The sequence below is a fragment of the Anolis sagrei genome, chromosome 7, assembly GCF_037176765.1.
Source record: "Anolis sagrei isolate rAnoSag1 chromosome 7, rAnoSag1.mat, whole genome shotgun sequence".
In the NCBI taxonomy this organism is placed as follows: domain Eukaryota; kingdom Metazoa; phylum Chordata; class Lepidosauria; order Squamata; family Dactyloidae; genus Anolis; species Anolis sagrei.
The window spans coordinates 23,375,151-23,395,707 of NC_090027.1; the positions used below are offsets into that span (position 1 = coordinate 23,375,151).

A 20,557-nucleotide genomic window follows, 5' to 3' on the forward strand; every position below is an offset into this window, starting at 1 on the left:
TTCGTCACAAGCATGTTTGGCAGGGACGAGAGACAGGGCTTTCTCAGTGGTGGCCCCTCGGCTATGGAATGCCCTCCCTAGGGAAATCAGATCTGCTCCCTCCCTCTTAACATTTTGGAGGCAAGTTAAAACGTGGCTATTCGAGCAAGCGTTTACAAATACAGAGTAGCTAATATAGGAAATCGAATGACCTGACAATGGAATCGGACAATGCTTGAGAATAATGAGACACTGCTGATGTTTTTTTTATTATTTTTGTGATGCCTTATACTGTTTAATGTTTTTTATCTATTATGTTTTATGTATACTGATTTGTTGGAAACCGCCTTGAGTCGCCAATTGGCTGAGAAAGGCGGTATACGAATACTGTAAATAAATAAATAATAAATATATGTAGGTATGTGAACATATAAAAACATTAGCCTGTTCGAATGCTATGTTGTGTTCAAATTTGAGGTAATCGTTGAAATATTTTGAGAGATTTTAGGTCATTCACAAACCAACAGTTACATTTTTATTTATATAGATACACACATATATATGTAGATATGTATGTATAGATATATTCATATACATATGTACACACACACACAAATATACTTACACAGAAGCCAGCCCATGCTATTATGGTTACATTTAGGATTTAAACAAAATGTACATCCACACTGCAAATTTAAAGCAGTTTGACCCCACTAGAAATGCCCTGACTCAATGCAATGGAATCCTGGGAGGCATTCTTTGTGTTTTTGTGTTTATATTGTGTTACTGTATTGATGGGAGTGGCTTTATATAAGCCACCCGGAGTCCCCTTGGGGGAGATGGAGGCGGGGTATAAATAAAGTTTTTATTCCATGCAAAACTACAGCTCCCAAGATCCCATTGCATTGAGCCTTCGCAACTAAAAGTGGTGTCAAATTGCATCAACCCAAGTCAAATAGAACAAGTCGGAGGGCATATCCAGAGCTAGGACTAATGGGAATTGTAGTCCCAAAATGCTCCCAGCAGTTTGCTCATCTCCAGTTGTTGCCCATCATGTCTCTTTCTCATTCCATATGACACAAGCAACATTAGCTTTGGGTGCATCTACACTGTAGAATGAATGCAGTTTGGCACCACTTCGACTGCCATGGCTCGATGCTATGGAGTCCTGATAGGTGTGGTTTGATGAGGCACCAGCACTCCTTGGCAGAGAAGACTAAAGATCTTATCGGACTGGAACTCCCAGCATTCCATGGCATTGAGCCATAGCAGTTCAAGTGTGATCAAACTGCATTCATTCTACAGTGTAGATACATCAAACGGCCTAGAGAATGGTCTTCCACCACCAAGACCATTTGTTGTCATTCATTCTAAGTTAGGTGCCCATCTTCTCCCACGCTTGGCTCGGTCCATGATATGTCATGATCTTGTCAATATCCTCCAAACCGAGGCCAAGGCAGTTGGGTTGGACACCTCCAGATAAGAGTGGGGTAGTGTTCCTTGTATACTGGGAGGACAATGAGTTGGAATAGGTTGCCTGGACACAGACTTTGTTGCCTGCCCCGAAGCTGACGGGCCCCTGGGATTTCTCAGAACCAGCCCCTTGTTGCTTTCCATCTTGGGAACAAATCTGGAGCTTGAAGGCTGCTTGGAAGCCTCTCCTAAAGTTCTCATTGTAGTAGCCATAGATGACTGGGTTGATGCTGCTGTTGGAGAAGGCCAGCCAGTGGGCAAAAGGGAAGAAGTAGCCACTTAGCAAGTCCAGATGTTCCTCAGCCAGGTCTGTGTAGTCCACCATGAGTATCAACGTCCACAAGGGCAACCAGGAGATCATGAAGAGGAGGGCGACCAAGATGAACATCTTGATGGCCTTGATTCTCTTTTTGCCGTTGACTCGGGCAGCACAGAGCGGGTTGGTGGTGGAGCCACAGAGCTTTAAGCAGACCCTTCCATACATGAGAATGATCAGCATCAAGGGCACCAGGTAAATGTGGATGAAGAGGATGGTGGTGTAGAGCTTCCTCATGCTCTCATCCGACCAGGCTTCATAGCAGGCATAGAGTGGGAAGGTGCTGTTCTTGTCATCGCTCAGCACCATGAAGTGGTCTTCTATGTGGGTGACGGTGAGCATGAAGGCTGAAGGACACATGATGGCAATGGCCAAGAGCCACACTGCAATGATAACTATCATGGCCTTTGGGAGACTGAGCCTCTCTCGGAAGGGAAGGATGATGCAGTGGAATCTGGAAGAGAAGGAGAAAGGTTTCCAGATCAAAGGAAGTCAGCAAGAAAAGCCAACATTACTTGTATCATATGGAATGAGAAAGACACATGATGGGCTACAGCAGTGTTTCTCAACCTTCTGAAAGCCCCAACCCCCTCCTGTTGTGGTGACCCCCAGCCACATTATTTCCGTTGCAACTTCATTACTGTAATTTTGCTAAAGTTATGAATCATGATGTCAGTATCTGATATGCAGGATGTATTTTCATTCACTGGACCAAATTTGGTAGAAATACACAATATACCCACTTTTGCATACTGGTGAGATTGGAGGTGGGGTTGATTTTGTCATTTGGGAGTTGTAGTTGCTGGAATTGATAGTTCACCTACAATCAAAGAGCATCCTGAACTCCACCAATGATGGAATTGAACCAAACTTGGCACACAGAACTTCCACAACCAACGGAAAACACTAGAAGGGCTTGGTGGCCATTGACCTTGAGTTTGGGAGTTGTAGTTCACCTACAACCAGAGAGTACCGAGGATTCAAACAATGTTAGATCTGGACCAAACTTGGCACGGATACTCAATATGCCTAAATGTGAACACTGGTGGAGTTTGGGGGAAATAGACCTTGACATTTGGGAGTTGTAGTTGCTGGGATTTATAGTTCACCTACAATCAAAGAGCATTCTGAACTCTACCAATGATGGAATTGAACCAAACTTGGCACACAGAACTTCCACAACCAACGGAAAATATTGGAAGGGTTTGGTGCCCTTTGACCTTGAGTTTGGGAGTTGTAGTTCACCTACATCCAGAGAGTACCGAGGACTGAAACAATGATGGATCTGGACCAAACTTGGCACGGATACTCAAAATGCCCAAATGTGAACACTGGTGGAGTTTAGGGGAAATAGACCTTGATATTTGGGAGTTGTAGTTGCTGGGATTTATAGTTCACTTGCAATCAAAGAGCATTCTGAAGCCCACCAATGATACAATTTGGCCAGACTTCCCATACAGAACCCCCATGACCAACAGAAAATAATGTGTTTTCTGATTATCTTTGGCGACCCCCTTTGACACCCCCTCGCGACCCCCTCAGGGGTCCCGACCCCCGGGTTGAGAAACACTGGGCTACAGCAAAGATGGGCAACTATTGGAGATAAGCAAACCATTGGGAGTGTTTTGGGACTGCAATTCCAATTAGTCCTAGCCCTGAACATGTCCTCCAACTTGTTCCATTTGACTTGGACTGGTGCAATTTAACACCACTTTTAGTTGCAATTGAATCTTGGGAATTGTAGTTTTGGGAGTAATGGAAGAAATACATTGGGGTCTTACCTGTCCATGGCGATCGCCACGAGGGTGAAGACCGATGCCGAAACGGACATCCCTTGGACCAAACCACTCATTGTACAGATCACCTGATTGAATGGCCAACCTGTTGAGCAAAAATAAACAGAGAAAGGGATCAAGCAAATGGGATGCTTTTGAAAAGGGGGTTCTTCTTCAGCGCAGGATCAATGCAGTCTGGCACCACTTTAGGTGCGATGGCTCAATGCAATAGAATCCTGGGAGGCTGGTGAGGCACCAGGGACTTTTTGGCAGAGAACGCTCAAGACCTTGTAAGACTACAAATCCCATGTTTCCATAGCATTGACTCGTGGCACCCCTTTTCAGGACCTGGCATTTCCAAAATCCAATTAAACCCCTCCGGAGTGAGTGTATGGTTCTGTGTTATCAAACTCTGCTAGCAATTAAGATAACAAATTGGGGCTTGGTGTCCTCATTAGCATTTCGCGTCAATGGAAGGCGGAATTCAAGAGTGAAAATGCAGCCTCCAGGTTTGGAAAGGATTTCATTTTCTTTTAATTAGAGAGAGTTTGTTTAAATCCTCCGCCTGGCCATTCTTTTCTTAGGGCAGCATGTTAATTGAAAAACGTACGAGAAAGTAATGCTTGGCTTCCAGAGCTGCATTTACACTGTAGAATGAATGCAGTTTAACATCATCAAGTCTTCTTGTGGAGAGAAGTAAGGTATAAATAAACATAATCCTGTAACATTATGTAACACATTTGGGGGGGGGGGTTATTGGTTTAGAAGTGTTATTTCATGTTTAATTGTGTGGTCCTGACTTTGAAAGTAGTTGCTATACTCCAGAAATTTTGGGTTGTTGTAGGTTTTTTCGGCCTATATGGCCATGGTCTACAGGCATTCTCTCCTGACGTTTCGCCTGCATCTATGGCAAGCATCCTCAGAGGTAGTGAAGTCTGTTGGAACTAGGCAAAAGGGTTTATATATCTGTGGAATGACCAGGGTGGGACAAAGGACTATTGTCTGCTGGAGCTAGGTGTGAATGTTTCAACTGACCACCTTGATTAGCATACAATGTGCCAAGTTTGGTCCGGATCTATCATTGTTTGAGTCCACAGTGCTCTCTGGATGTGGGTGAACTACAACTCCCTAACTCAAGGTCAATGTCCACCAAACCCTTCTAGTGTTGGTCATGGGAATCCTGTATGCCATGCTTGGTTCAATTCCATCATTGGTGGAGTTCAGAATGTTCTTTGATTGTAGGTAAACTATAAATCCCAGCAACTACAACTTCCAAATGACAAAATCAAATTTTTTCGAGTGAAAGACATACATTGGGTTGTTAGGTATATGCTGTCCAAATTTAGTGTCAATTCGTCCAGTGGTTTTTGAGTTATGTTAATCCCACAAGCGAACATTACATTTTTATTTATATAGACTAGTACATGTGAAAAAGATCTTGGAGTCCTCGTGGACAACAAGTTAAACATGAGCCAACAATGTGATGTGGTGGCAAAAAAGCGAATGGGATTTTGGCCTGCATCAATAGGAGCATAGTGTCTAGATCTAGGGAAGTCATGCGACCCCTCTATTCTGCTTTGGTTAGACCACACCTGGAATACTGTGTCCAATTCTGGGCACCACAATTGAAGAGAGATATTGACAAGCTGGAATGTGTCCAGAGGAGGGTGACTAAAATGATCAAGGGTCTGGAGAACAAGCCCTATGAGGAGCGGCTTAAAGAGCTGGGCATGTTTAGCCTGAAGAAGAGAAGGCTGAGAGGAGACATGAAAGACATGGATAAATACATGAGAGGAAGTCACAGGGAGGAGGGAGCGAGCTTGTTTTCTGCTGCCCTGGAGACTAGGACGCGGAGCAATGGCTTCAAACTACAAGAAAGGAGATTCCATCTGAACATGAGGAAGAACTTCCTGACTGTGAGAGGCTGAGAGCCATTCAGCAGTGGAACTCTCTGCCCCGGAGTGTGGTGGAGGCTCCTTCTTTGGAAGCTTTTAAACAGAGGCTGGATGGTCATCTGTTGGGGGTGCTTTGAATGCGATTTTCCTGCTTCTTGGCAGGGGGTTGGACTGGATAGCCCATGAGGTCTCTTCCAACTCTATGATTCTAATAATCGAAATGTGAGATATTTGCTTAACAATATTTGCGAATAATAACTTCTGTGATATTTGCTAATGATAACTGCTTAGCAAGCGTACTCAACAATAATTGCAAATGTGTATCATCACCACTTTCTTTTGCAAACAACACTGTGGTAATTGCCTAATAGTTGCCTAATAGCTTAATTGTAGCAGACTCCAAATGGGGCAGGTTGATAATTGCCTAATAGCTTAATTGATAATTGATAATTGCCTAATAGCTTAATTGTAGCAGACTCCAAATGGGGCAGGTTGATTCAGCATCAAGCTTCAAAGAACAGATCAGTTGTTTTGCTAAGACTACAAAGCTAAGCACAAAGTGAGGTAATTGGGAGTAGAAAACTGATTGATACAGCAAGGCAACAAATCTTCTGATAAACAATGGGAAAAACTAGGAGGCTAATTAGCTAACACTTTTTTTCCATATCAGTAGTGACTTGAGAAACTGCAAGTTGCTTCTGGTGTGAGAGAATTGGCCATCTGTAACGATGTTGCCCAGAAAATGCCCAGATGTTTTACCACCCTGTGGAAGGCTTCTCTCATGTCCCCACATGGGAAACTGGAGCTGACAGATGGGAGCTTGCCCTGCTCCCTGGATTTGAGGTGGATTGAGGTGTGGCATGGGGATCCCTTTTTGTGTAAGCTCATTGCACAGTTTATCTGATCAATAAACTCACTATAATGGAGATCTCCTGTCTCTAGTGACTATTTGGGATTTGGATACTAGAGATTTATCTGACAGATGTGAAATAGGATCTGGGTAATATCAACAGCTCCCATCATTCCATAGTATTGGGACATGGTGGTTCAAGTGGGGCCAAACTGCATTCCCTCCAAAGTGTAGATGCATCCCAAGTTGTAGCTATCAATGCCTCTGGTTTTTTCCAGAACTTCCATGAAAAAGTGACTCTTCTCTTCCACCTGTGATCAGGTTGTCCATCAGGGTTGTCGGGACGCAACAGATGCCCACCAGCAGGTCACTGACGGCCAAGTTGAGGATGAAAAGGTTGGTGACGGTGCGCATGCGGGGGTTCCTCAACACCACCAGGCAAACCAAAGCATTCCCAGCCATGCAGGAGAGGAAGACCAGCAGATAGGCTACTACCAAGATGGCAGCCACCGCTGGCGAGTGCTGGTAGTAAGGCAGGAAAGTGCTGTTGCTGTGGATGCCTCCCCACCAGGTCTCGGTGTTATTGGTCCCAGTTTTCTTCCAGGCAAGACTGCTTCCCTTCACTTCCATGCTCTGCAAAGCAACCCAAGCAACCATGTGAGTTCGTAGAAGCAAAGACTCAAAGAGTTAGGAGGGATTCCCAAAGGCCATCCTGTCCCACCCACTTCTGCCAGGTAGGGAGGCACAATCCAAGCCCTCTCAATAGACGGTAACAGGGCCGTAGCCAGAAAAAAATTTCGGGGAGGGTTGACAATTTCGGGGGGGGGTGTGTGTGAAAATTTCAGGGAGGGTTGAAGATTTTGGCGGGGGAAGGGGTTGAAACCTGCCTCCTAGCTCACGCTGAAGCAAAGAGCACAGCAGGGGGCAGAGCAACCTTCAATAGCCTGCAGCTCAACTCCTGTCAACCACCTCCACCAAGTCTGGCCTCCTTAATGAGAGCATTCAACACACACACACCCAACTTGGTTGCTTCACTTCATCAGCTATTGCTGCAAGTATGGACAGTGTGAATAAATTGTCAATATTTGCTTGAGATAGTGCTTACAGTTCTGGAGGGACTCTTAATTTTTTGCATCTCATAGACTTAGCATGGGGATTTGGTTAACCAGTTAAAATTCATGAGTAAACCAGGTTTTTTTAAAAAAAATCTGAAACATTTCGGGGGGGGGGGGTTGAACCCCTAAAACCACCCCCTTGCTACAGGCCTGGACGGCAATGTAGCAGTTTGACCTCCAGATACAGAGAGTCCATCACACTAATGTAGTCTATCTTCCACTTGAGTAGGAAAGGCCATCCAGTCCTACCCCCTTCTGCCAGGCAGGGAGACACAGTCTAAGCCCTCCCAACAGATGTATCAAGTGTCCATTACATTGAGGCAGTCTTCTATTATGTTTATGTTTATTTATACTCTGCTTTTTCCCTCCACAAGGAGACTCAAAGTGGCTAGGAAGAAGCAAATAGGGAGAGACCCTCAAAGACCATCCAGTTCCACCCCCTTCTACCAGGTAGGGAGACACAATTCAAGCCTTCCTGACAGATAGCCATGTGGTTTTACTTCTGTATCAAGAGACACTTAATTTGTCTATATTATTGTTGTTGTTGTTATTGTGTTTATGTTTATGTTTATTATGTTTATTTATAGTCTGCTTTTTCCCTTTACAAGGAGACTCAAAACGGGTAGAAGAAATGAATAGGAAGAGACCCTCAAAGGCCATCCAGTCCCACCCCCTTCTGTCAGGCAGGGAGACACAATCTAAGCCTTCCTGACAGATGGCCATGTAGCAATTTGACCTCCAGATAGAGAGAGTCCATCACACTAATGCTGTCTTATCTTCCACTTGAGTAGAGGGAAGATAAGTACTTTTGAGGGAAGAGACCCTCAAAGGCCATCCAGTCCCACCCCCTTCTGCCAGGCAGGGAGACATAACTCAATAATAATAATAATAATAATGCATCTCCTCCTCCTATGAACCAGCTAGGACGTTAAGATCATCTGGGGAGGTCCTGCTCTCTGTCCCGCCTGCATCACAAGTACGTCTGGCGGGGACAAGAGACAGGGCCTTCTCAGTGGTGACCCCTCGGCTGTGGAACACACTTCCTACAGAAATTAGATCAGCCCCCTCCCTATTAGCATTTCAGAGTAAAGTGAAGACCTGCTTATTCAAGCAGGCATTTGAATAGGCAGTGTATTGAATATAGGAATATGAAACAACGAATTATGAGATTGGATCTTGATTCTACCTATGAGACTCTAATGAGATCTTATAGTTATGTTTAATTGATGGTTTATTATGTCATTGTTTTAATTTTTTTCCTGTTTTTATGATGTTGAGCATTGAATTTTGCTATTGTTAACCGCTTTGAGTCGCCCAAGGGCTGAGAAAAGCAGTATATAAATAAAGTAAATAAATAAATAAATAAGGAATAAATAAATAAATAAATAAATAAGCCAACAAAAGTTGGCTCCAGGCACTGTCAAGCCATTATATGCTAATCAAGGTGATCAGTTGAAACATTCACACCTAGCTCCAGTAGACAAAAGTCCTTTGTCCCACCCTGGTCATTCCACAGATATATAAACCCTTTTTCCTAGTTCCAACAGACCTCACTACCTCTGAGGATGCTTGCCATAGATGCAGGCGAAACGTCAGGTGATAATGCCTCTAGAACATGGCCATATAGCCCGAAAAAGCCTACAACAACTCAGTGATTCCGGCCATGAAAGGCTTCACGATACATTAAAATAAGGAATAAATGTTATAATTGGAATTGATCATAACAGTAATAATAATATTGCAATAAAATGGAATAAAGTAATAAAATGGAATAAGAATAAAATAGTAAAATATTACAATATAGTTATACATGTAATAAGAAAATATAATAATACTATAGTAATAAATGCAATTATTTAAACATATATAATATGAAAATAGAATATAGTAATATAATGTAATAATAATAATAATATAAGAAATGTTCTTGCCTCCCCAAACTACAACTCCAAGGATTCCATAGCATTGCGCCATGGCATTTAAAGTGGTGCCAAACTACATTAATTCTACAGTGTATACGCACTCTCACACATATTTGAATAACTTGCTGCTGTAGTGATATTCTCTGCTCATTCCACAATTTGGAAATGTCTAAACGTGGAGGCCAGTTTCTCTGCTTTCACTGGAAGTGTACCTCTATTATTTTGAAATAGTTCCATCTTTCCTCTTGCAAAAAGCGTTTCACTTTGAGGAGCTTGTTAGAAGTTCTGTTTCCTGAGACCATTCCAGTTGCAAATCTGTATGCTTTCTGCCTAATAGGCAGCTTTTACTTTTGGAGGTTTGCGCAAAGGAAAATTCAGACCACATCCAGGAAGGATTGCACATTCCTTATTCTGAGAAGTGTTTCAACAACACGTCTTTTACACACTTCGTTAGGAATAAATCATATTGAATTCACATGTTTAGAGTTGCACCATACGACCACAACTCTGAACATGCACTTTGTGGACTCTGAGCCTCATGAAATGTGGCGAGTCTTATATGCTGCTCTGTTTAAATATTAAGAATTTAATGTGTTGTTGAAGATTTTGATGGCTGGGTTGCTGTGAATTTTCCAGGCTGTATGGCCATGTGGCCATGTTCCAGAAGCATTCTCTCCTAACGTTTCACCCACATCTATGGCAGGCATCCTCAGAGATTATGAGCTCTGTTGGAAACTAGGCAAGTGGGATATCTATCTATCTATCTATCTATCTATCTATCTATCTATCTATCTATCTATCTATCATCTATCTGTGCAATGATGTCCAGGGTGGGAGAAAGAACTCATGTCTGTTTGAGGCAAGTGTGAATGTTGCGATTGGCCTGCTTGATTAGCATTGAAAAGCCATGCAGCTTCAAAGCCTGGCTGCTTCCTGCCTGGGGGAATTCTTTGTTAGGTGGTATTAGCTGTCCCTGGTTGTTTGTTTGTTTGTTGGTTTCATTTGTACCCCACCTTTCTTACTCCCGCAGGGGAACTCAAGGCTGCTTACAACTCCATTAAGATTCAATGCAGTTTAAGATAAACTAAAAAGAGTTTAAACAGTAAATAAAATGCATAGAATAAAAACTGTGTTTCCTAGCAGGAAGCAGCCAGGCTTTGAAGCTGCAAAGCTATTCAATGTTAATCAAGCTGGCCAATGGCAACAGTCACACCTGCCTCCAACAGACAGGAGTTCTTTCACCCACCCTGGACGTCATGCCACAGATATATATAAACAACAGTGCACTTGCCTCATTTCCAACAGACCTCTATGCAGATGCCCTCACTGATTGACTTTGCATCTGCAAGTTTATTCAAGGTTAATCAAGCTGGCCAATGGCACCAGCTTGCATCCAAAAGACCATTCACACTTGCCTCCAACAGACAAGAGTTCTTTCACCCACCTTGGATATCATTCCACAGATATATATAAACAGTGCACTTGCCTCATTTCCAACAGACCTCTATGCAGATGCCCTCACTGATTGACTTTGCATCTGCAAGATTATTCTAGGCTAATCAATGGCCAATGGCACCATTCACACTTGCCTCCAACAGACAAGAGTTCTTTCTCCCACTCTGGACATCATTCCACAGATATATACAGTTGCCTTGCCTCATTTGTACAGACCGCTATGCAAATACTCTCACTGATTGACTTTGCAGCTGCAAGACTATTCAGTGCTAATCAAGCTGGCCAGTGGCAACATTCACACTTGCCTCCAACAGACAAGAGTTCTTTCTCCCACCCTGGACATCATTCCACAGATATATACAGTTGCCTTGCCTCATTTGTACAGACCTCTATGCAAATACCCTCACTGGTTGACTTTGCAGCCACAAGACTATTCAGTGCTAATCCAGCTGGCCAGTGGCAACATTCACACTTGCCTCCAACAGACAAGAGTTCTTTCTCCCACCCTGGACATCATTCCACAGATATAAAAACCTCACTTGCATACTTGCCAACAGACCTCACAAATTCTGGGGATGCCTGCCATAGATGTGGGCGAAACATCAGGAGAGAATGCTTCTGGAACATGACCAGACAGCCCGGAAAACTCACAGCAACCCATTAAGAATGTATTTTGTTGCACAAACCAGAGTCGAGAAATCTTTCCACTGGAGAGATGCGTTACAGAAACAAATGGGGACAAAATATGCGCGGGCATCACATTTTCTATCAATTGTTGCTGGCTTTTTCAAGCACAGCTTTTTTCTCCCCTAGGAATAAACCCTAATTTTTTGGAAATTGTTTTGCTCACAAATCCCTTTTGGGCACAGAATGGATTTCACGTTGGATTAATGCCTTAAATCATTACTTCGAACTCTTTGCTCTGCAGAGGCAAAGAAAATCAGAGCTTTTCTTCCTCCACAACATCGTTTACCTGTTTTCTCCCCTTCTTTGTGGTATTATACACTCAATCGGAAGCTTTTTTTATATTTGCCTCAGCCTAGAAGCATCTCCTCTCAAAACATAACACATCAAAAAGGCATGCAAAATGTATGTAAACTTGGATCCACTTACCTCTTCAATCTCTACCCATTCCAGATCCAATTCCTTCCCAATATTCAGGCGAATTGCAAGGTCCGGAGCGGGATCCGCAGTTCTGTCTCAAACGCAAAAGAGAAATCAGATTGTTTCCACGGATACGGAACAAATCCGGTCCCTGGATGAATTTGGGCACATTCTCCTGGAAATGTTTGCTCTTCTTACAGGTGTTTCTCTGCTTCGCATCTATTTCTTTATAACCTGGAAGCAGGGAGGATGTGATGTCATTTTGCCCACACCAAACAAAAACAAACCCAAACATCCATAGTGTGTCATCATGTGCATCGTTGACACACACATATACACAGGTCTCTCGCACATAAACACTTTTCCTACTCATATGAGGACATTGAAAGCTATGCCTGGAAAACACATGTTTTCTGTGCCAAAACAATTATTGCTATTATTAATGTTAATATTTTAATATTCTCCTAGATCAGAGACTCAAAGCAGAACAAGCAATAACACATATTTGAAAAAACATACAAAAACCAATTAGTATTAGTATATGCTTTTCGGCCAAAACTGAAACCCAAAAGTAATTGGGAGAAGATTGCTGATGTGTTTCATAAGCACAACTAACACAGCTATACTTATGGGACCTGTAGTCCAGAATATATATTAGTATGAGTGGGGATGATGCAGCCTGTAGACAAGATAATATGCTAGCATGCCTAGGGATTGTGTGATCTGTAGTCTAGAACATATGCTAGCACTCCAATTAGGCAGAAAAAATGAAATGCAAAGATGCCTGGCTCGATAGCAGTACGCATGAAAAATATCTTGGAGTCCTCAAGGACAAGTTAAATATGTGCCAACAATGTCATGCAGTGGCTAAAAAAGCCAATGGGATTTTGGCCTGCATCAAGAGGAGTCCAGTGCCTAGATCCAGGTAAGTCATGCTCCCCATGCTCTATTCTGCCTTAGTCAGACCACACCTGGAATGGCACTCTGTGTTCTAGGCAACACAATTGTGTTCTAGGCAACACAATTGAAGGGAGATGTTGACTCTAAGCTGGAAGGTGTCTAAAGGAAGAGGGTGACTCTAAGGATCAAGGGTCTGGAGAACAAGCCCTATGAGGAGCAGCTTAAAGAGCTGGGCATGTTTAGCCTGAAGAAGAGAAGGCTGAGAGGGGACATGAGGAGGGCCAGGGATCAAGATGTGAGGGGAAGTTCTAGGGAGGGGGGAGCAGGCTTGTTTTCTGCTGCCCTGTCGATTAGGACATGGAACAATGGCTTTGAATGACAGGAAAGGAGATTCTACCTGAACATGAGAAATAACTTCCTGATTGTGAGAGCTGTTCAGCAGTGGAACTCTCTGCCCCAGAGTGTGGCGAAGGCTCCTTCTTTGGAGGCTTTTAAACAGAGGCTGGATGGTCAACTGTCAGGGGTGCTTTGAATGAGTGCTTTTGTCATCTATAGACATCCTCCTGATTGAATTGCCAGCATGTTCTTATGAGCACTTTTTATTACCTCCCCGCCTATTTATCTACTCACATTTCTGTTTTCTATCTGCTAGGTGAGCAGAAGCTGGGGCTGACAGCAGTTGCTCACCCCACCCCGAGCTTGAACTACCAACCTTTCAATTGGCAGGATTTTCTGCAGCTTAGTGGTTTAACCTGGTATGCTAAGCCTGGCCCCAGTTGTTTAACTTCTTTCTTAAAGTAACATTGTCTTTGACTATGTAAGCAGCTGTTGTTTACACCAAACGTTCTTCGACTGGTTCTCTGGATTTCTCAGTAGCACTTTTCATGCCATGGTTAATGAATTCTTCACCTTCTCCATCATGCCATTTTCAGGTTCCAATGTTAGGATGGTGTCTTCAGCCTTGCCAGATGTTTATAGGCCCCAGCCAGACCCAGTCATACAATTTCATTCATTCATCACATGTTGGATCTATTATCAGTGTAATGTCAATATATATATTGTACAAGTTTAAAATCTCCATGCTGCTAGCTGTGAAAGAGTTACGTTGTGGAGCATTATGCAGCATGTGTGGAACAGAAAAGGAAGATGTTGCAATAGGCTAGGAGGCTGGACACTGAATTAATGAGCTGATAACATATAAATGTATAAATATAACATACACTTTGTTTTTTAATCTCTTTGCTCTTCTCCCTTGCATCTGACTGTGCTAACGAGTAAGATTTATTGCAATGAATGAAATATAAATAAATAAATATAAGAGCCGCTACTGAAGCAGAAACAAATGTCTGAAGTCAGTTAATTGGATGATAAGAAGCAAGTCGGCCAGCAAATTGCACTGATATCTATAGTCCAAGACCTGTGATACTACAATTGGGGATCATGATACCTGCAGTCTGGAATACCAAGGGTACCACTTTACCAGGAGGTGGGCTTGCTGGCACTTTAGAGCCTTTCTGGGGAGCCTATCAGATGCACAAATATGCCTCGAGCCTATGCAGACTCAATGTTCTCATCCAGGATTTTGAAACTAAAAATTGGAAAGACTAGTAATAATAAGCAATAACCAGAGCTTTACACCTGGTTGGATCAGAATGAAATCCAATGATACCTAGCCATTGCATGACCCCGCAGAGAAAAAACTCTTTTGTTGCTTTGCTTTGATCACTGTATGGTGGTGGCACTTTGAAAGATATCTCTCTGTTCCTCCATTCTTGTCTTGTAAACACAAAAGCATAAGTAACTTTGTGAAACTGGAGAGTGCCTTCCATCCAAGCCTAGAGAACACAAAAGCTTTCCTTTCGAAGTGCCTTTGCAAGATGTGTTCACTGAGCACTCATATCGGCATCATGAATTCAACCCTGCAATTTAGTCCTTGTTTGGAGCAATTTCAAGTACTACGCAATCCTTTTAGGATCATAGGGTGAATTTCAAAGGGGTTTTTTAATGCTACCTTATGATGGTCAGATAGAGCCCCTGGTGGCGCAGTGGGTTAAACCCCTGTGCCGGCAGGACTGAAGACCGACAGGTCGCAGGTTCGAATCCGGGGATGAGCTCCCTCTATCAGCTCCAGCTCCTCATGCGGGGACATGAGAGAAGCCTCCCGCAAGGATGATAAAACATCAAATCATCCGGTGTCCCCTGGGCAACGCCCTTACAGACGGCCAATTCTCTCATACCAGAAGCAACTTGCAGTTTCTCAAGTTGCTCCTGACACAACAAAAATTCTGTGCTCTCCAATAATATACTGTGTCCAGGTTGGTTCATCAGGTGCTCTGCTATGGCTGACTTCTCTGGTTGGGTTAGTCTGCAGTACCTTTCATCTTTCATGATTCATGTTTGGGCAATGCTTCTGCATTTGGGGGTCCCTATGTAGACTTGTCCACAGCTGCATGGTATATGGTAGACTCCTGTAGAGGTGAGAGGATCCCTCTTGTCCTTTGCTGAATGGAGCATTGGTTGGATCTTCTTAATGGGTCTGTAGATAGTTTGTATGTTGTGTTTCTTCATCAGCTTTCCTATGTGGTCAAGTGATTCCCTTGATATATGGCAGGAACATTTTTCCTCTGGATGGGTCTTTGCCTTGACTCTTGTGGCTTCTTCTCAGTCTTGCAATTCTTCTGATATCTGTGGTGGAGGCTCCATGGCCTGGAGAGCCCAGTTGAGGTGGCTCAGTTGACCTTGGAGGAGGTAGGCTTCGTAAATTCCTTTTTACACAGTCTGCCACGGCTTTCATTGTGCTTCTTTTTTTGACTTGGGTGATGGTTGGAGTTTTTATGTCGGTATCTCTCCATGTGTGTAGGTTTTCTGTAAACTGTGTGACCCAATTGTTAATCTGGTTTGCAACTGATTAGGAGATGCAGTTCTCCTTCATTTTCTTTTTCCATGGTGAATTGGATGTTTGGGTGGATGCTGTTGAGGTGGTCCAGGAACTTGTTGAGTTCAGCTTCTCCATGGCTCCAAATGGTGAAGGTGTTATCCACATATCTGAACAATGTAGTGGACTTTTTTGTTGCTGTTTCCAGGACTTGTTTTGCAAAGTGTTCCATGCAGACATTTGCTATGACTGGGCGGAGAGGGCTCCCCATGGCTACTCCATCTTTCTGTTCATATAATTCATTGAATAGATTATTATTATTATTATTATTATTATTATTATTATTATTTGTATTAAAAAGTCTTAGGGAGAAGCAAACATTTCCAATTCATTTTTATTGGTTGTATTTACAAACAATCATAACAAGAACAACAACTACAGTAGAGTCTCGGTTATCCAACCTCCACTCTAGATTATCCAATGCCATCATGTGGCCAATTGGAAACATTGCACACTTTGATATGTGCTCATGAGAGCGGATGGCTTTCTTTTCCATGCGCAAAAACTGGGAGGAGAAGGAGGAAAGCGCATCTCCAAAGGGAAGGGAAGGGAAGGAAGGGAGGTGAACCGAAAGAGTGATATTATGATAGTTGGGTCTGGAAGCTCCCAGCCTTACGCACATTTTGCAACAGCGGTTGTGAATAAGGGAAGGGGAGACCGGCACACTGAAGACGGGAATATACTTCGTAGTTGCATTTAGGCATTTTTGGGTCCTCCAGCTTGGCCTGATGGCATGTTTGCATTGGAATGCCTTCATTTCCCTATGGTTTGCAATTTTCTATGGTTTTGCATATCCACTGGAAGTCCAAGAATGCATCATATCTGGATACAGGGACTCCATTACAGTTTATATTCCCATCCATCCACAGTGCATCTACATTGTATAATGGATGTCGTTTGACACCACTTTCACTGGTTTTCAATGCTAGGATTTGTAGTTTAGTGTGGCACCAGCGCTTTATGGTGGAGAGGTCTAAAGAACTTGCAAAATTACAACTCCCAGGATCCCATAGCATTGAGCCAAGGCAGTTGAAGCAGTGTCAAGCTGCATTCCTTCTCTAATATAGATTCGGTCTTGGTGAAACTTACTGCACACTCATACGATCCTTTTGGGACTATAATTCCCATGGTTCTTCTAGGAGGAAAAAGCTAAACTTTCAGCTTAGAATTGCTGTAATAAGTGACTGGTTTGCAATGAGGGACATCTAGTGACAATGCAGAGGAAGAATCAGGCTTTTCAATTTAATTTCAAAATTAAATTAGTAGTTAGAAAAAAGATGACAGGGAGGGTGCATCTACACTGTAGGCTCCGCTTTGACTGTCTGAATACTATGGAATACTGGGAGTTGTAGTTTGGCAAGACCCACCCAATATTCAGGGAAGATTGGAGGGTCTTGCAAAACCACAGTATTTCTCAACCTTCCTAATGACGTGACCCTTGAATCCAGCTCCTCATGTTGTGCTGACCCCCAATCATAACATTATCTTCGTTGCTACTTCATAACTGTCAGTTTGTTACTGTTACGAATCGTCATGTAAATATCTGATGTGCAGGAAGTATTTTCATTCACTGGACCAAATTTGGCACAAATACCCAATACGCCCAAATTTGAATACTAATGGGGTAGAGGGGATTGATTTTGTCATTCGGGAGTTGTAGTTGCTGGGATGTATAGTTCACCTACAATCAAAGAGCATCTTGAACTCCACCAACAATGAAATCGAACCAAACTTGGCACACAGAACTCCCATGACCAAGAGAAAACACTGGAAAGGTTTCTTGAGCATTGACCTTGAATTTAGGAGTTGTGGTTCACCTACATCCAGAGAGCATTGGCATGAATACTCCATGTGCCCAAATGTGAACACTGGTGGATTTTGGAGAAAATAGACCTTGACATTTGGGAGTTGTAGTTGCTGGGATTTATAGTTCACCTACAATCACAGAGCATTCTGAATCCCACCAACAATAGAATTGGGGCAAACCTCCCACACAGAACCCCCATGTGGGCCACAGCAACTTGTGGCAGGGGATGGCTAGTTATTGATAAAGTACGTTACTGAGGCTTCTCTTCCTTTTCTCTTTACATCTACTAAACCTCCACCCCAATGAAATCCATTCCAACCCACACCCCAGTGTAGGAAGTTTGGCCCAATTCTGTTGTTGGTAAGGTTCAGAATGCTCTTTGATTGTATGTGAATTATAAATCCCAGCAACCACAACTCCCAATTGTCAAGCTCTATTTCCCCCAGACTCCACCAGTGTTCACATTTGGGCATATTGAGTATTCGTGCCAAGTTTGGTCCAAATCTATCATTGAGTCCACAGTGCTCTCTGGATGTAGGTGAACTACAACTCCCAAACTCAAGATCAGTGACCACTAAACTCTTCCTGTACTTTCTGTTGGTCATGGGAGTTCTGTGTGTCAAGTTTGATTCAATTCCATCATTGGTGGAGTTCAGAATGCTCTTTGATTGTAGGTGAAATATAAATCTCAGCAACTACAACTCCCCCCCAGGGGTCCCGACCCCCAGGTTGAGAAACGCTGTTCTAGATGTGCCCATTGATGGAGGGCAATATGATACAGTCCCCACATCCGCATTGCACCGTGGCAGCTAAAGTGGTGTCAAACTGCATTCAATCTGCACCTTTTGCATTTTCCAGAACTATTTCTGCACATCAGTTTACAAAACGTCATCTTTGTATATTGTGATGTCATTCGTTTTCTTCTTATGGTTCTACGATCCTTCTCCTTTGTGATGTCAGCCTGCCTTAATTCTACAGCCCGACGCATTCTCTTTTCCATTGGAAAGGTGCCCTTTTGGATCTTAATCGATGCCATTGACTTGACGCTTCCTTTCGCAGAGCCAAGAGGATCCAAAAAAAGAGACAAAGGGTCTGTTTCAAGGTGATATAATATTTTGGAAAGTTCTCCAAGAAGAGGACAGATCAGGACCATACAAATTAAATTGTAACAGGAGCAGAATTTGGAAAGAAAAGTCCCCAAACAAAATGTTTCGTCTGGTTGTTGTGTCTGCGCACATCCCCACCACAAACACTGACTATCCCGACACTTATGTGACCGGCTCCTTCAAAGGTAATATATTTTAGTCCACTTTTGAAATATTCATTTACTTTTAAATAGCCATCCCCTGCCACGCGTTGCTGTGGCTCATTCTGTGTATATGTGTTTTGTGTGTGTATATTTGTGTATATGTGTGTGTATATATTTGTGTATATGTGTAAATATGTTGTTTTGCACATGCATTGTAATGTATTTTTTATTTTTTGGCTTTTAAAGTCTCTTCTGCTGTGTTTTTCAGTTTTTTATGAGTGATGGTCACTCGTTGGCCTGAGAGGTGTCTTGTGTCCAAATTTGGTGTCAATTCATCCAGTGGTTTTTGAGTTATGTTAGTCCCACAAACGAACATCACATTTTTATTTATATAGATGTAATATAATATATTATATATACATATAATATTTATATTATAATGTAATACAATATAATAATACTACTAATAATAATATATTATAATTATATATTTGATATTACATGCAATATTACTAATAATATTGCAATATAATGGAATAGTACAATATAGTAATATATAATATTGATATTGTACTAAGCTAATTGTGCTGGTACGGCTGTACCAGAAGCTCCAAATTTATTTGCTTTGTATTGAGCGTTTGCTTGCAGTCCTAGGTTTCAGGGGTTCTGCAGATAGGTGGCTTCCTTTGGTTGCAGTCATAGGGCAAGTCACCTGTCCATCATCGTTAAGTGAAAATAATGTATGTGTGTATTTGGCCACTGCTCAGGAGACAACAGCCCCCTTACACCAGCAGGACTGCTGACCAAAAGATCAGCAGTTCGAATCCATAGAACCGGATGAGCTCCTGTCTGTTAGCTCCAGCTTCTCATGCAGGGACATACATGAGAGAAGCCTCCCACAGGATGGTAAAACATCCAGGCCTTTCCCTGGGCAACGCCCTTACAGATGGCCAATTCTGTTACATGAAAAGCAACTTGCAGTTTCTCAAGTCAATCCTGACACGAAAAAAATGGCCCTCCCTCCAATGACATTTCAGGTGATAGTGAGCACCATGAATATGTCCAGGAGCCCTGCCAATGTCCTCCACAAACACCATCATGACCACCATCCAAGTGAAGACAAAGTCGGGGACCATTTCATCCAAGATTTTATGTGTTTCCTCCACCACATGAATCCCAGTGTTTTTTTCTCTCTCTCCATTGGTGTGGAATTTGCATGGCCCCACCCACTGTCTCTCCCTTAACCCTTTCCTAGCAAACAGAAGAATTGGTCATCAACTGAACATACTAGAGAGGTTTGGGAAGAATTCACCATGATTTATAGGAGTTGTAGGTACTGCGATGTATAGTTCACCTTCAATTGAAGCATATGATGAACTTTAATTACAGAACTCTAACAAAACTTTCAAAATTTCATTATTATTCCGTTATTGGTGATTTTTATGACAGAACCAATTAGGAATTGCCATTTATAATGACATTTTGAAAGTTTTGTTAGTGTTCTGAAATTTTCACCACCAGAACTTTAGCAACACTGTAGAAGCAAAGCACCAGTGCCCCCTAGTTTTATAAGTACTTTATAACCATTCAGAACAATGGGTTGCCCATTCCTAATAGAGATATAGGTATAGGTATAATTAATTATTATTAACTAATACCAATATTTAGTGAGCTGGGAAAGAGGTGAAATAACTTCATGGGATGCTTTATTTCCCTTATAGGCATTGAGAAGGACACGAGAGTGGTTCAAAAGGAGCAAAACCCCGTATGGAATGAGGTAAA

General features: G+C 42.5%; 1 protein-coding gene across 1 annotated transcript; it reads right to left on the reverse strand.

Moving 5' to 3' along the window:
* Positions 1-1,089: 1,089 nt before the first annotated feature.
* Positions 1,090-7,066, reverse strand: LOC132782552 (neuropeptide FF receptor 1-like). Its single transcript, XM_060787378.2, has 3 exons — positions 6,600-7,066; positions 3,550-3,649; positions 1,090-2,222 (listed from the first exon to the last, which is right to left on the reverse strand). The coding sequence occupies exons 1-3, from the start codon at positions 6,943-6,945 to the stop codon at positions 1,355-1,357; spliced, it is 1,314 nt and encodes a 437-aa protein (XP_060643361.2). The 5' UTR covers positions 6,946-7,066; the 3' UTR covers positions 1,090-1,354.
* Between the last annotated feature and the right edge of the window lie 13,491 nt (positions 7,067-20,557).

Excerpts from the sequence above, each read along its gene's own strand:
- LOC132782552 (XM_060787378.2), bottom strand. The coding sequence starts at position 6,945 with ATGGTTGCTTGGGTTGCTTTGCAGAGCATGGAAGTGAAGGGAAGCAGT. Across the intron at positions 3,650-6,599 it reads GATGGACAACCTGATCACAG|GTTGGCCATTCAATCAGGTG; the intron begins GTGGAAGAGAAG and ends TTTGCTCAACAG. Across the intron at positions 2,223-3,549 it reads GTGGCGATCGCCATGGACAG|ATTCCACTGCATCATCCTTC; the intron begins GTAAGACCCCAA and ends CTTCTCTTCCAG.